Genomic DNA, 14,409 nt, shown 5'->3' with positions numbered 1-14,409 from the left:
AGATGTTAAATCAGCACCTCAGTGATGAGTACTCTTTGTTGACCCTATTTATTATTCTTTCAAGTAAGAGTTAATGTTCTGTTTTCCCAGGGGCGATGCTTCGGAGGTTCATTACTTCCGCGAAAATTCATGGACCATGTTATTTTGATTACACTAAAAAGATCGACTTCCCAGTTTGACTGGTATGGATTTGTAATAAAAAATATGAAAGTAACTATTGCCTTGCCCAACTGACTCAAAGGGAAGTCAATCCAAATTCCAAGTCAACCGGAAGAATCAGATCATATTTAGATTTGCTTGAACGTGTATCGCACGAGTTTGTTGGGGGTCTCGAACGAGGATCTTGCTATAGAAATATTTTTATTAGCTTGGAAGCAAATGCCGTCGTAAAGTGCTAATACAGTTCACGTGGTCAGCAAAGCTATGAACATATCGACCACGAGGTTACTCCTCCTCTTCTTAACGGGATGTTTCCAGAATAAAGTGAAGGGCAACCAGTGTAGTGCGACTGGTACTAACGGAATGGCTACCTGCCAATGCAACTTCATGGAGGCCTGTGATGCACAAGGAATGAAGAATCCCAACTTAGCAGGGTACTTGCCGAAAGGTGTGGATCAGTTCGGGCTTGTCGAGGGAGGGCAGCGAAACCTGGCGTATTTGTGTGAAGGTGTGGGTGCAGTTACCATTCTAAGTTACAATTCTAAGTAAGTACATTGGTTCCTCCTCCCAAATAGCTACCTACACCTACACCAATGCTGTGCTTCAGTTGGGGTCATTTAATTCGGTTCATATAAACTAATCGAGGCGGGAAGATCTAGGGACAGTTTACCAGTACAGGACTTATCTATAGATGAACTAAATAAACAATGAAAACGCTATTACGCAGTAAATAGAATAAACATAAAACAGAGCAAGTATATTAAGATTACGAAAAGAGGTTAACCTATAGTTTTAAATAACTTAATAAGACGGGAGACTTCGACATAATCATCTTCTGACCGCAAAAAATTTAGTAGTAATTTCTTTATCTTTTTACGAAAAGACGAACGTTTAAGTTGTTTAATCTAATAGGGGATAGAGTTCCAAATTTGGGAACCAATTGTAGAGAAAGAAGCATACATTTTATTTTTTCTAGAGAATTTAACAAAATACGAGTCAGTAGGTGCAGTAGGAATTCTGTATGACTGCAATAACCGAACTCCTCTCTATGCGGCCACCGTAATCCACGAGGCCCAGTTAACAAGAAAGAGCTTAGGTGGTCGGCCACGCGTTAAATTTTCACGAAGCGGATTGCTCAATCCTCAATTTCAACAAGAAAATAGAGATTACGTACGTGCTAAAAAGCGAGAACTTTGCTATACAACACGATTAGGGAGTAATTACCTCGTTGAAAGCGACTGGTTAAGAGCAAGTGGACATAAACAAGGTTTCAGCACTCAACTCTGTCCGGGAGGATTGGTAGTCAAAACATCAGTACACCTCGGACACTTGATTGCCTCACAGTATGGCCGCAACAATCAAGCTAAGAAAAAAGCATTTTTTACCTACACCAATGCTGTGCCTCAGTTTGAGTCATTTAATTCGAATTCTTGGCGAGTCTGGGAGAGTCGAATCATCGCGTGGGGCAATCAAAACTGTGCTCAGGTGAAAGGATCAACAGATGTGCGGTTATTTATCTTAATTGGTGCTATCCACTGTGAGGGCCCCACTAAAAACCGCTAAGGCGAGTTGGGCTCCCTCGTTAAATATTATTATTATTAGTATTATTATTATATTTATTATTATTATTATCATATCCCATCGACAGTAAGTGTATCCTCGAAATGGAGATATTTTGGCAAAAGGGGGTTCAGAGACTACAAAGACACTATCGGCGATTACCGGGTCAATGTGCCTAGAGACTTGTGGACTACTGCCTGTTGTGCTTATAACGATCAAGGAACATTGAAACATCGCAGCATGGTCTTCTGGAGGGAAAACAATCCGGGAAACGCACAATGTAATAGGGTAGACGTAGGCTTCTTAAGGAGACTGTTGTCCCAAAGGACCCCCGGAAGGACCGTGAGTTTCAATTTATTTCCTCAAACATCTCAGTGCAACAATATGCACAATTATATCCCTCTGCCGTGATAAAGGCAGGTCATCGAGAGCTGAGAGGGAGCTTATTAAATTTTAGCTAAGAACTTAACATCTTCTTTTACTGTAAAAACACCGAGGCTTGTAATTAGGCAGAACCTTGGTCTTTTACGTAGAATTAAGTATTATTTACCTTATAATGCCCGGTTGCTTTTTATAATTGCTTAGTGCTACTTGTTTTCGATTATGCTGATTTAGTCTGGGGCCGACAAGGACAATGTCACACTAATGAAGGAATTGCAAATTCTGCAAAACAAAGCAGCTAAGTTGTTATTAGATAGATCACTTCACTCCTCATCCACTGATGCATTAACAGTCTTGAGATGGCTGAATCTTGAAGAACGTAGGAAATGTCATCGATGTATATATGCATAACCGCCTCCCGGTTAGCTCAATGGATAGAGCGCTGGACTGTTGTGCGGGAGGTCGAGGGTTCGAGCCCCGGCCGGACCAACACTCAGGGTCTTAAAATAATTGAGAAGAATTTGCTACCTTTCTATAACATCTAGAAATGATTAGATATTCTAGTGTTCTCGGATAGGGACGAATAAATGGAGGTCCCGTCTCATGCAGGGTTGGGGTAGGAGACGTTAATTTCCCACACATGAGATTACTGTGTGATGGATGTCCTCCCCTGGGGTGGGATGGGTGGGTTTATTGGGCCCGCAGTAATCGGCGCAAGCTGTTGCGGTGTCCCTGCCGGTTGGCGAAGCTAAATAAATCTAAATATAAATCTACAAGTGTATTAATGGCGAAATTAATCATTCTTTGGACATTGTAAGAAGGAGTGATATGCACTCCTACAATACGCGCAATAACGATACTATAAAGCTCTCCAAAATCAAATACAATTGGTGAAAACATCGTTCGCGGTATCACTGTTTCAAAGACTTTAATGAGCTAGAGAGAACTGTAAGAAACTCAGTAAGTTTGCCAATTTTTAAGAACTGTCTTTTTTCTGTCTTTTATAATTAAGCATTTTTTTTTCAGTGTATATGTTGTAATCCTTTTTATATTTTGATTTTAGCTCAAATTTCTATATTTTAATTGTATTTTTACATAATAAACATCTAGTACTTAGGGCCTCTATGTAAACTACCATTGTGATGGAGCTTCCTAATAAAAGATTTTTATTATTATTAGCGATCCTTTAAAGATAAGCTTTTTAAACTAGACAGTAAGTTGAAGAATCAATTTTTGGGCAGTTCGATGTTTAAGTTTTATATCTGGATTTGCTTTATTGCATTTATCAACGTGTATCTCTGATCTCAATTTAAATTCCATGAATGACATAGATACGTGACAAAGTAAATAATTATTATCGTATATGATCGAATGCTCACAGTGAGTGGCAAAACCGTTTTGTCATCGCCATTTATAAAAAAAAAAATTTACATTCAACACTTAAGGCGTGCATATGTTACGAGCTATATTCACCTTGACTCCATTTTTTGGGCCCAGTTCCTGTATTATTCGCCGGTACATGAGCTGTTCGCTTGATTTAGTATTCAATGTGGTAACGAGTCGAGAAGTTTTATAAGTATGCTTGTAATGTTGACTTGTTCATGCACAAATTGTAATTCTTCATCAATATTTGTTAAGAGGAAAAGAATGAAAGCTCAAGCTAAAGCATACGAGTTAATGTCCTGCATTTTCTGTAAATAAACACGGACATCAGCCGTCCGCCTTTATTAGGTGAACAGGAAAAATACGCGTTTTTCCCGAACCCCTCTGTTGAATTCATGGGATGTGCTCTATCACATCTAAGGGAAGGCGGATCAGATGATTTCAGTATCGGTGCTTCAACTACTTTGATGATTTCCTCTCTTTCTATTTAATAATTTCTCAGCAATCACAGAAGGTTTTTTTCCGCAGAAAGGTTTCAGGGGTGAACGGTAACCAGTGAACAGTTTGCGCATGTGCCAAATTTCTCTGGTTTCAACCTTAATTTCAGAACTTTCATCGCGTGCTGATATTTTTGAGGACTGCCAAATTAACTTGTTTCAGTAATCAGTATGTTTCAGTAATCAGTAGACAAATTGATTAGGACCACTGGTTGTTGAAAAAATACTGACGCTGTTGAACCCCTTGCGAAAATGTGTCTTGAATCAACATTTCACGCAATACCCGTTCGGCGTTACAATACATCGATCGTCTAATGCGGGGAGTTTCATCTGGATCTTTTAGACCCAGGATGGTCCTTGTTTCTTTAGATAAGTGACAGTAACGTAAAAGAACATTTAAAAAATTGAGCTTTTTCGCCCATGCACCTCGCGCCGAATAGGTGAACTTCTCTTTTAATCTTTAGTTGGCGCATGCATTCATTTGTTGCTAACTCATTCAATTCAAGCCCTTGTCGTTTTGGGTCGATGGTAAATTTTCTATCTTCTATTCTCGCTGGAACTAAACCATGGAAGTCAACGTCTAATGTCCTGAATATCTCAAGCACAATTAGAGTAACAAGGAGAGAGGTGAATTTTACGGTTTCTTTCCGCTAAGATTAAGTTGTCGGACAGAAGTGCCAGATATTACCTTTGCACTTCAGTAATGTGTGCTCCTCTTTGACCCTCTTAATTTTTCTTCCAAGTAAGAGGTAAAGTTCTATTTTCCCAGAAGCCAGTCTAAATTGTATATATACGAGTGAAAATGAATTCTAAAAACCCCTCTATAAGAGTTTATAAGGCCAAGATCGGGGAGATATACCAGGTAGAAATGAAGATAGCAACAAAGTAGAATAAATTGGCTAAACATTTTCAGAAATGGAATAAGTTTTTGCCACATATCGTTTTGTGGGATGGGTGTCGTCCAAACAGTGCAGAGTAACATAAGAAGTCAAATTTTATTGTAAAGCACACAATTTCGCTATATACTATTATTAAGGTACTGTAAGAAATTTACGTAACATATTGAAAGTAGTGTAATATGTCGTAAGGTAATGTAAATGTAGAGTATTGTGTAGGTAGTGGAAGTAATCGAGAGTAAGTCATCTACTGTAATCAAGTTTATTGTGAACTATACTTTGTTAGTGCCTGTGTTCTCAGTAAACTATTGTAAGCAACGTAAAGTTGCTGAGTTCTGTAGTGTATTGTAAGTAGAGCAATGTTTGTAAAATGCCAAAAAAAATAAAGAAATTACAATAAAAATGTTTAGTTGATTGCGCTAAAAACATCCACTTCCCATTTCGTCTCGTATGGATTTGTGAGATACCCTGATCGAGAGAAGGTCATGTTTAACGCCAGAAAACTCAAAGGAAAATACTTTGGGATATCGCCGGATCTACCAAAAGAAATCATGGAGCGCAGAAAGAAGAAGATGAAACTGTTCAAGTAGGCCAAAGAAGATGGTAGGACCACCTATTTTAGTAGGGCAGAACCTATAAACTGTTTATCGACGATGTTCAAATATAGAATTGTAGCTAATACCAAAATTCGGGCCATGTACAAAAATTTTATTTATTCAAATTCAAGCAATGTTTTGCTTCCAAAACCGGAGTTTTTTGTAATCTTATTGTCTCTACGTGTTATGAGAATTGCAAGACCCTGTTTGTTAGTAGCTTATTTAACAGCTTTTGCTGGCTACTTTTTTAATTGTTTAGTTGTATATCGTTCTGTCTTTTTCCTTTTGTGTTCAACCGTAGAAATAAATGTGTTAATTGCTTATTGTACTAGTGTGGGCGGCTCGCACAACACCTATGACTTGGTCTGCATGTGTGAAAGGGCTTTTTATAATATTATAATTTCTCCGCTTACTTTATAAATTCTGGCACCGATTTCGCATTTTATGAAACGTAGCTTAAATTTCAAAACGTTATCTTTAAATGCTCGAGAGATTCGTTCTCTTGACAAAAGGAAAGCGTTATTTAATTGGCTTGCGAAAGAGAAATCTGTTATCACCCTTTTACAAGAAACGTACAGTACTCCAGAAGTTGTTAACTTGTGGAAAGCTCAATGGAGAGGAGATATTTTCTTCAGTCACGGTTCGGAACACAGCAAGGGAGTTATGACTCTTTTCAAGGCGAATTTTGATTACGAAATCAAGTAATGTTAGCAAAAATCACGTCCAAATCGCTTTATAATGCATTTAAAAGCAAAAAGCAAATCCCTCCAACTGAACTGCGCAATTAAAGTTCAGGGAAAAATTTCCACAATTTCCGTTCGACTGGAAGAAAATATACTCCTTGCCTTTTACCGTCACAATAGAGAATTCCAAAATAAAGTATTAAATAATATAGTATTTACGAACGAAAGATTATTTAGGTGGGGATTGGCGGATTCGCCTTCATGTACTTTTTGTAAACAAGAGGTTGAATCCTTTGAACATATCTTTTTCTACTGCAATTTTACCAAGGTTTTCTGGGAAGCTTTCTGTTCTTGACTTGGTGAATATCAAGTTAGTTTTCAAACCTATACATTAATGGATATAGTTTTTGGAGTTTTCAATGCGGAAGAGGACTTTACTATTCTAAATCACCTAATACTGACAGCTAAATTTTATATCTACAGTTGTAAATTGAATTCTAAGAACCCCTCTATACGAGTTTGCAAGACCAAGATCGGGGAGATATACCAGGTAGAAATGAAGATAGCAACAAAGCGGAATAAATTAGCTTAACATTTTCAGAAATGGAATAAGCTTTTGCCACATATCGCTTTGTGGGATGGGTGTCGTCCAAACAGTGTAGAGTAGCATACGAAGCCAATTTTATTGTAAAGCACACAATTTCGCTATATAGTATTATTAAGGTACTGTAAGTAATTTACGTAACATATTGAAAGGAGTGTAATATGTTGATAAGTGATGTAAATGTAGAGTATCGTGTAGGTAGTGGAAGCAATCGATAGTAAGTCATCTGCTGTAATCAAGTTTATTGTAAACTATACTTTGTTTGTTGTTTGTTCTCAGTAAACTATTGTAATCAATGTACTGTGACCGAGTCCTGTAGTGTATTGTAAGTAGAGTAACGTTTTGTAAAATGCCAAAAAAATAAAGAAATTACAAAAAAATAGTATGGATTTGTGACACAAGAAAAGGAAATAAAAGTAATTGTAACATTGCCCCAACTGACTCAATTGACATATGGTTCCCTAATCCACGTTCGTAATAATGATTATATTCTTTCCTTATCTATCAGCTAAAAATTACGGGAAATGCTTTGACGCCTGCCTCGGAAAATTCTCTCTCGTACATTGTTTCGACATCTCCCTCTCTTTCCTCGAATTTCCCGGTAATTACGTCGATCTTTCCATGAAAGGAGGTGAAAGGTGACCAGTTGGTACAATTTCAACAGTTCTCTAGTCTCTTACCAAAAAGGTTTACTGTTTTGTCAACTCCCAGGGTAAACATGCATGGGTCTTAATCGAAGTTTTCAGGTGTTGGCGGCATCAGTTGCACTTCCTCCGTCATTACAGCAAAAACACAGAATATAGACAAGGAAAAGCACCTCTTAGAGACCTCCCTGACAAGCCATCAGTCATGAACACGGCTGGAAGATATCATAACACATTTGGTCGACTTTCCGATCGATAAAACAGCAGGCAATTTGTTCAGAATTTGTCTCTATTTCACACGGTGAAGAAAACTACAGACACAATGTATGACTTGATAAGGCTAAGATGAAAAACGGGTGCCAACCCCAAAGAACATTATAAACCTTAGTTGCCCGGAAACTGGGTACAAGTAATAAGAACTAAAAGCAGTTTATGCATTACTTTGGATGATAAGGAGACAAAAGCGGATTATATCTTGGACGAAACTTGATAAAATTATCTTATGCATCATTCAAGAAACTGAACTTTTCTTTCCGTCTTCAGAAAACAATCACCCTAGGCCAGCAAAAGATGATCAGGATCCCAGACTTGTCTATCTAATTATCGGCCAATCTCCTTGCTCTCTGTTTTTAATAAATTGCTTGAAAAACTTACGTGCAATAGATTAGTTGATTTCCTTGAAAGGAAAAAAGTGTTTTTTGATAATCAATTTGGTTTTAGGGCTAAGCACTCCAATGATAATGCTATCCTTAGTATTTTTAATAGAATTCAAAGGGCAATTGACGATAGGGATTTTTCCTGTGGTACATTTTTAGATTTCAGTAAGGCATTTGATACCATATATCATGAGATATTGTTAAGAAAATTGGAGTTCTATGGCATACGTGGGATTGCAAACCAGTGGTTTAGTTCAAATCTTGCAAATCGTTTGCAAACAGTCACTATAAATGGAGTAACTTCTATCAGTATCGCTCGGCACTAAAAAAGTGAACTTCCACACTTGCTCAAGATTGACTTTTCTAAAGAAAAGTGCCACGGAAAATGCTTGAAAGAGCATTTCTGAGCCTCTTGATTTCAAAATTTTCTGGGGGAGGTATGCCAGACCCGAAAATTGTCTCGTCTTGTTCTGAAGTCTGGCTACGGCCCTGACTTAGTTGATATTACCAAATTACCTTGTTACCCCCACCGACGCAACACCACAGTTTCTTTAGAAACTTATCCCCTTTGTAATCAAACAACTTAAGGCAACTCAGTCTGTGGAAAATATTTATCTAAACAAAATAATGTTCCCATTTTTAATTGCAGTATCCTTAATAATCTTTATCACGTGAACACTTTTTATTAGTTAATAAGCTGTCAAAATACCACCTTAATAAACCTTTTATAAAAGTGTTCAAGTGCTTGTAAAAAGTAAACTATAAAAAAAAGCTATGCAAAAGTTTTCTTGGAACTCGACCCCCCTGAGCTCTGAATTCATTCAAAAAAGTCCATTCCCAGTCTTTCATTAATCATTACCCGAGTTTGTTGGCTCAGAGCCACTTTGATTTGAATTTAGTCGCATCTGATTTTGCTACGTTGACATTCACTGTCAAAGGAGGGAGTATCCCTAAGGTCATAGAAAGTGGCAATCAACCGAAAATAACAGTCATAGTTTAATTATGAATGTGGTATACGAAAACAGGATTAAAACTGATTTAAAAGGACGACTTAACTCTTTTGTAATCAATGCATCTCGAGATAACGCTTTAGTCCATGATATTTCTCCCTACAACTGCAACGTTCCTTGATCAGTCACTGCGTGATGTACGCAGTAATATCAATGTCCTCAGCAAGCGTATCCCGCCTGTTAAACTGAAGAACGAATACGGGATAAAATGTCTTCTGCTCAATAATTTGACCCTGTTTCGTGACCAAACTTTCGCATATGGCCAAAGAAATCTAAATTCAGCAATCTATTCTTCTCAGTAATAGGTATGTCGCCGTCAACAGCGATAAATAATCCACCAACTCTCGGTCGATTAAATGCACTCAAAAGGTGTGCCCGTTTATTTAAATCTCATGACTCTGTAATTTTGTTTTTGGAATGGATACCTGATACTTTCGGTAAATGTTGATTTGAGTAATACTGAAGCTGGCACAGAGGTCAACTTTAAATCCCGAAAGCGGATATTATGGAGGAATTCACCACGAGTTTTCTTTTCCTCGTCGTGATCGAGTATCTTCTGAATGAAGTAGCCGGCCAGCAGTGTAGTACGATTGGCATCGATGGAATAGATGGCTGCCAGTGCACTTTTATGGAGGCCTGTGACGAGAAAGGAAAACCAAAGTCTACCTGGCCTCAATACTTGCCAACCGGTGTAGATCAGTTCGGGCTTGTCCATGGAGGATCTCAAAATTTGGCGTATCTCTGTGAGGATAGTGCAGTGGCCATTCTATATGACTGCAACAACCGAATTCCTCTTTATGCGGCCACAGTGATTGAAGGCGCCCAACTATTAGGACGTGACTCCGGGCGTCGACCACCCGTTAATTTTAGAAGAAGTAGTCTAAAATGGCTATATCTTAAATTTCAGCAAGCACTTAATGATTACTTTCGATCAAACAACCGAGAGCTTTGTTATGCAACAAAGGAAGGGGGAGGCAGGTACCTCGTTGACCGTGACTGGGTTATTTCAAGTGGACACAGAAGCCGTTTTAGAACTGACGACTGTCCTGGAGGAGCGTTGATCAAAACAGTTATACACCGCGGGCACTTGATTGCCTCACGGTACGGCCGTCGAAATCAAGCAAAGAAAAGAGCAACTTTTACCTACACAAATGCCGTCCCTCAGTTTGGATTGTTTAATTCGCATCCTTGGCAAGTCTGTGAGGGCCGCCTGGTAATGTGGGGGACTCAGAATTGCGCGGAAGTGAAAGGAGCAACGAATGTTCAATTATTCATTGTGGTTGGCGCTATGCCATCAACAATATTTCGTCCTTCTACACATAGATATTTTGGAGAAAAAGGATTCAGCGACTACATTGACAATGTTTACCGGGTGAATGTGCCAAAACATCTGTGGACTGCTGCATGCTGTAAGTACAAAGCTAAGCGAGTCTGGAAGTATCACAGCACGGCCTTCAAGAGGGAAAATAATCCGGGAATGGAACCATGTGTTAGGTCAGATATTAGCAAGTTATCGAAGTGGCTGCTCGAATCAGTAAGAGGTCGGACTCGATTAAATTTATTTCCGAGGACTCCCCAGTGCAGTGAGAAGAATAACTTTATTCCTCTATGGTGATGAAAAAACTTGAAACCGCCATTTTAGATAAGTAGGGCGTTATTAGAGAATTCTAGTAGTGAACGACGCTTTCGTGATCATTACTCACGTAGTAGGATTTTTAAGTATTTTATAGGAAAATTCATTACCTGACGAGGGAATTCCGCGTTAAATTGCACGCGAAAACCGATATCGCACGAATCGCGATGCTGAAAAGACGCACAGTCGTATAATCGTATCTCTGCAGAGAAAATAAGACTGCGTGACATGCTGTTCAGCAACTGCAACAAAATCCTGTCATTAGCTAATTTCTTTATTAGCCTGCTGTGCCGGCGTATTTTGGGCGCACGAGTGCACATATTTTAGGCCGCCATCTTAGATTTGGTAACGGGGGAAGGAAAAAATATTAGTATTTTTCCTCCCCCTCCCTCTCCCCCGTTGCCCATTTTTCCACTTAACACCTACTCCCTCGGCAAATATTTCCTCGCCCCAATCCTCCACAGTTACCAAATCTAAGATGGGGGCCTAATACGAAAATGTGCACTCGTGCGCTCAAAATACGCCGGCACTGCAGGCTAGTTCTTTATATAACTGATCGTTATGCGACCTAGTTGTTTCCAGTGCATGAACGTTTGGTTGGACTTCTTTAATTTACTGGATTTAGTTATCTCTGGGATTTTATAAAACAGGACTTGCGAGTCTAACTCTCATCTTCGGCTACTACCTCCTATTGGAAGCGAAGGCACATGTCGTTGAAATGAGTGAGTGATGGTGGTAACTATGGTAACTAGAATTACGAACTTGATCCAATTTTGACCCGATGTTTCCCGCTGTTACTTATTGTTTGTTTCGAAGCATCTTAGTAGTTCGACATTCACAATCGAATACACAGTTACGCTCTCTTCTTTCGTGATTTCTGCCTTATAGCCATTTACGCATTATGTTATTTCAGTTCTCGACACTACAATATATGATAAACTTCTCAAAATAATTTCACAATGGCGTCTCCCACACGTAACTGAAAAAAAGACTTTTCCTTATAAAAATATCTTATTAGGCGTGAACTGCAAATCTTGGAAACTTTTAGAAAAAATTTTGTTTATTCGAAGAGGGAGCATTTACCATTTTAATCAGCGACTAATGGCGTCACTAATGCCCAAAAAAGGGCCGCTTAACTGATCGTGACTAAAACACCACACGAGTACATACGGGTAACATACGAGTTACATACGAGTAACCATGTTCGGAACATACGGATACATACGAATACACACGACTAACATACGACTAACATACGACTAACATACGAATACATACAAGTAAAAAAAATACGAAAAAATACGAGTAAAATTCATACGAGTAAATTTTTATGTAAAGCATCGACAACTTAAGTCAATAAATATTTCTTTATTTAGTGTTGCAAGGAACGTTTCAATATTTCTTGAATTGTTAAGAGCTTTTGACGGCTTTAATAGCTTTGTAATTCCTGATATCTCGATGCAAAAAATACATACCCCTTGGACCTCTAATATGAAGTGTGTGTGTTTGTGAGTGTGTGTGTGTGGGGAGGGGAGGGTAGGGGGTAAGGGGGGTTCGATGCCACTCCCTCAGAGTTTTGTAAATGAGGTAGATAGATAGATAGATCACTTTATTTGTACACGGTAAATTCCACTCAGTGGTATACAAGCAATATACCTACAAATGTAAAACTTAAAACTATATAATCGTTATAAAATGTTTAAAAAAATTAAAAGCCTAACCTAAACGAACTGAACTAACCTCTTATTAGAATGAAAATAAATGAAAATAAAAGTACTGCTTTTCAGGGACGCCGTGTCATTAGTTCACTCAAAACTGAAGTTACTTAGCTTCATCTTAAACTCACCTAATGTTTTAGATACTCTAATATCAGTCGGAAGGCTATTCCACAACGCGGCACCGCTATAAGAGAAACTTTTACGAACATAATCGGTACGAGGTTGCGGAAGAGCCAGCCTCACTTCACTATTTCGCAATCTATAACCAGTAGTATCATTACGAAAGATGAATTTATTTGATAAATAATCAGGTGTCTGTCCATTTAGAATTTTGAACATCATAACGGCTTTGGCAAAAAGCCTCTGATTCCTTAGGTTTTTCCAATGAAGACTACAGAACAGGTCTAGGGCACTAGAATCATAAGGGGCGGAACACAATGTACGAGCCGCACGGTTCTGCAGCCTCTGAAGTTTTTCGGCCAGACTTGTACTACAGCAATCCCATACTAAGCTGCAGTACTGAGTCAAACTGGGGCTTTACCAAACCATTGAAGATGTTCAGAAGAGTGTAGAATGGTACAAAATCTCTAATGCGCTTAATTAAGCCCAAAGCTGAAGAAATTTTCTTACAAACAGTTTCAATATGGGTATTCCAGCTTAAGTTTTCATCGATAGATACACCGAGAGACTTTGTTGACGACACCTGCTCAATGGGAAAATAATTATTGGTAAGAGACGGATTGTCTGACAAATAAACTCGCCTTTGCTTTAAGTTATTAAGAATTCGGTCTTAGTCAGGTTCAATGTGAGTTTATTAGAAGACAACCAGGTATTAACATAATTCAAATCTTTGTTAAGATAATCATCAATTTCGTTTAAATCTTTGCCAGTAAGTAATGCTGGTATCGTCAGCATACATTCGAGGATAAGAAAAATTAAGGCACTGAGGTAAATCGTTAATATAGAGTAAGAATAAAAGCGTGCCCAGAATCGTGCCTTGAGGCACACCGCAATTAAGGAACTTTGGCGTCGTTTTAGAACAATCGATTTGGCAGATCCGGTGTTCGGTCAACTAAATAGGAGCGAAACAAACGCAAAGCTAGTCCACGAATTCCGTGCGAATGAAGCTTAGATAAAGGAATCTCATGATAGACTGTATCAAATGCCTTCTTTAAATCTAAGAAGACAACAGCATTGATCACTCCACGGTCTATATTAAGAGCCCAGCTATCGGTTGCCTCGAGTAGAGCAGTAACCGTCGAGTGTAATGAATGGAAACCGGACTGATATTTGGAAAAAAGATTATACTTCGTAGGATGGACATACAGTTGATCATAGATTATCCGCTCAAATACTTTTGCTACCACAGGAATTACTGAAATGGGGCGATAATTGGATGGATCATTGCGCTTCCCCGAATTTTTGTAGAGAGGGGAGACTCTAGCATTTTTTAGGTGAGGAAAGGTTGGGTGCCACCCCCATAAGATTTTACACATTTTGGAAAGGGGATTTACTCTGTTGCTGAAACTTTAAGCAGCTGTTGGTTTATAGCTCGCAGAATTTTTCAATGTGTCAACTGTCCCCAAAATTCGACATTTTAAACATAATTCTTCTAGTTCCGCAACACGAAATTACAAAATCGATTCCTTTGGTACATGTACATGATTACATTTAAGCTTTCTGGCTTGATTTTGCACTGATTTTTTGCCATTTCTCATAACTAACTATGGTGAAATAGTGAATAGTCCATTTTACAGTTGTGTACTTAGTTGCCAAGCCTTTGATTTGCAGTGAGGCTGGAGGTGACCTTGTCATGATAGAGACCTGTATCTAGTTAGCATGATAACAAAGTGATTTACATTTGAAAAGCAGCAAGGTTTGTATCATAACAAGGTCACCCCTAGCCTCACTCCCATTCAAAGGCATGGAAACCAAGCACACAACTGTAAAATGGACTATTGAAGATGACGGATCAGCGCCATCCAAAAT

General features: G+C 38.5%; 2 protein-coding genes across 2 annotated transcripts; both read left to right on the top strand.

The window, feature by feature from the left end:
- Window positions 1-392: 392 nt before the first annotated feature.
- Window positions 393-1,722, top strand: LOC148741971 (uncharacterized). Its single transcript, XM_088742462.1, has 2 exons — window positions 393-673; window positions 1,163-1,722. Exons 1-2 carry the CDS (start codon window positions 424-426, stop codon window positions 1,720-1,722), a joined length of 810 nt encoding a protein of 269 aa, XP_088598588.1. The 5' UTR covers window positions 393-423.
- Window positions 1,723-9,497: 7,775 nt separating this feature from the next.
- On the top strand, window positions 9,498-12,086 carry LOC148741970 (uncharacterized). Its single transcript, XM_088734987.1, has one exon. It carries the CDS (start codon window positions 9,575-9,577, stop codon window positions 10,682-10,684), a length of 1,110 nt encoding a protein of 369 aa, XP_088591113.1. The 5' UTR covers window positions 9,498-9,574; the 3' UTR covers window positions 10,685-12,086.
- Window positions 12,087-14,409: the final 2,323 nt, after the last annotated feature.

The sequence above is a fragment of the Stylophora pistillata genome, chromosome 1 (assembly GCF_964205215.1).
Source record: "Stylophora pistillata chromosome 1, jaStyPist1.2, whole genome shotgun sequence".
In the NCBI taxonomy this organism is placed as follows: domain Eukaryota; kingdom Metazoa; phylum Cnidaria; class Anthozoa; order Scleractinia; family Pocilloporidae; genus Stylophora; species Stylophora pistillata.
Note: the sequence above shows the minus strand (reverse complement) of the source record. Positions and strands in the feature narration are given on the sequence as shown.

Bases quoted from the DNA above. Each gene is read 5' to 3' on its own strand.
- LOC148741971 (XM_088742462.1), top strand. From the start codon at position 424: ATGAACATATCGACCACGAGGTTACTCCTCCTCTTCTTAACGGGATGT. The intron at 674-1,162 runs GTGCAGTTACCA...ACGAGTCAGTAG, and splicing joins GTATTTGTGTGAAGGTGTGG to GTGCAGTAGGAATTCTGTAT.
- LOC148741970 (XM_088734987.1), top strand. From the start codon at position 9,575: ATGGAGGAATTCACCACGAGTTTTCTTTTCCTCGTCGTGATCGAGTAT.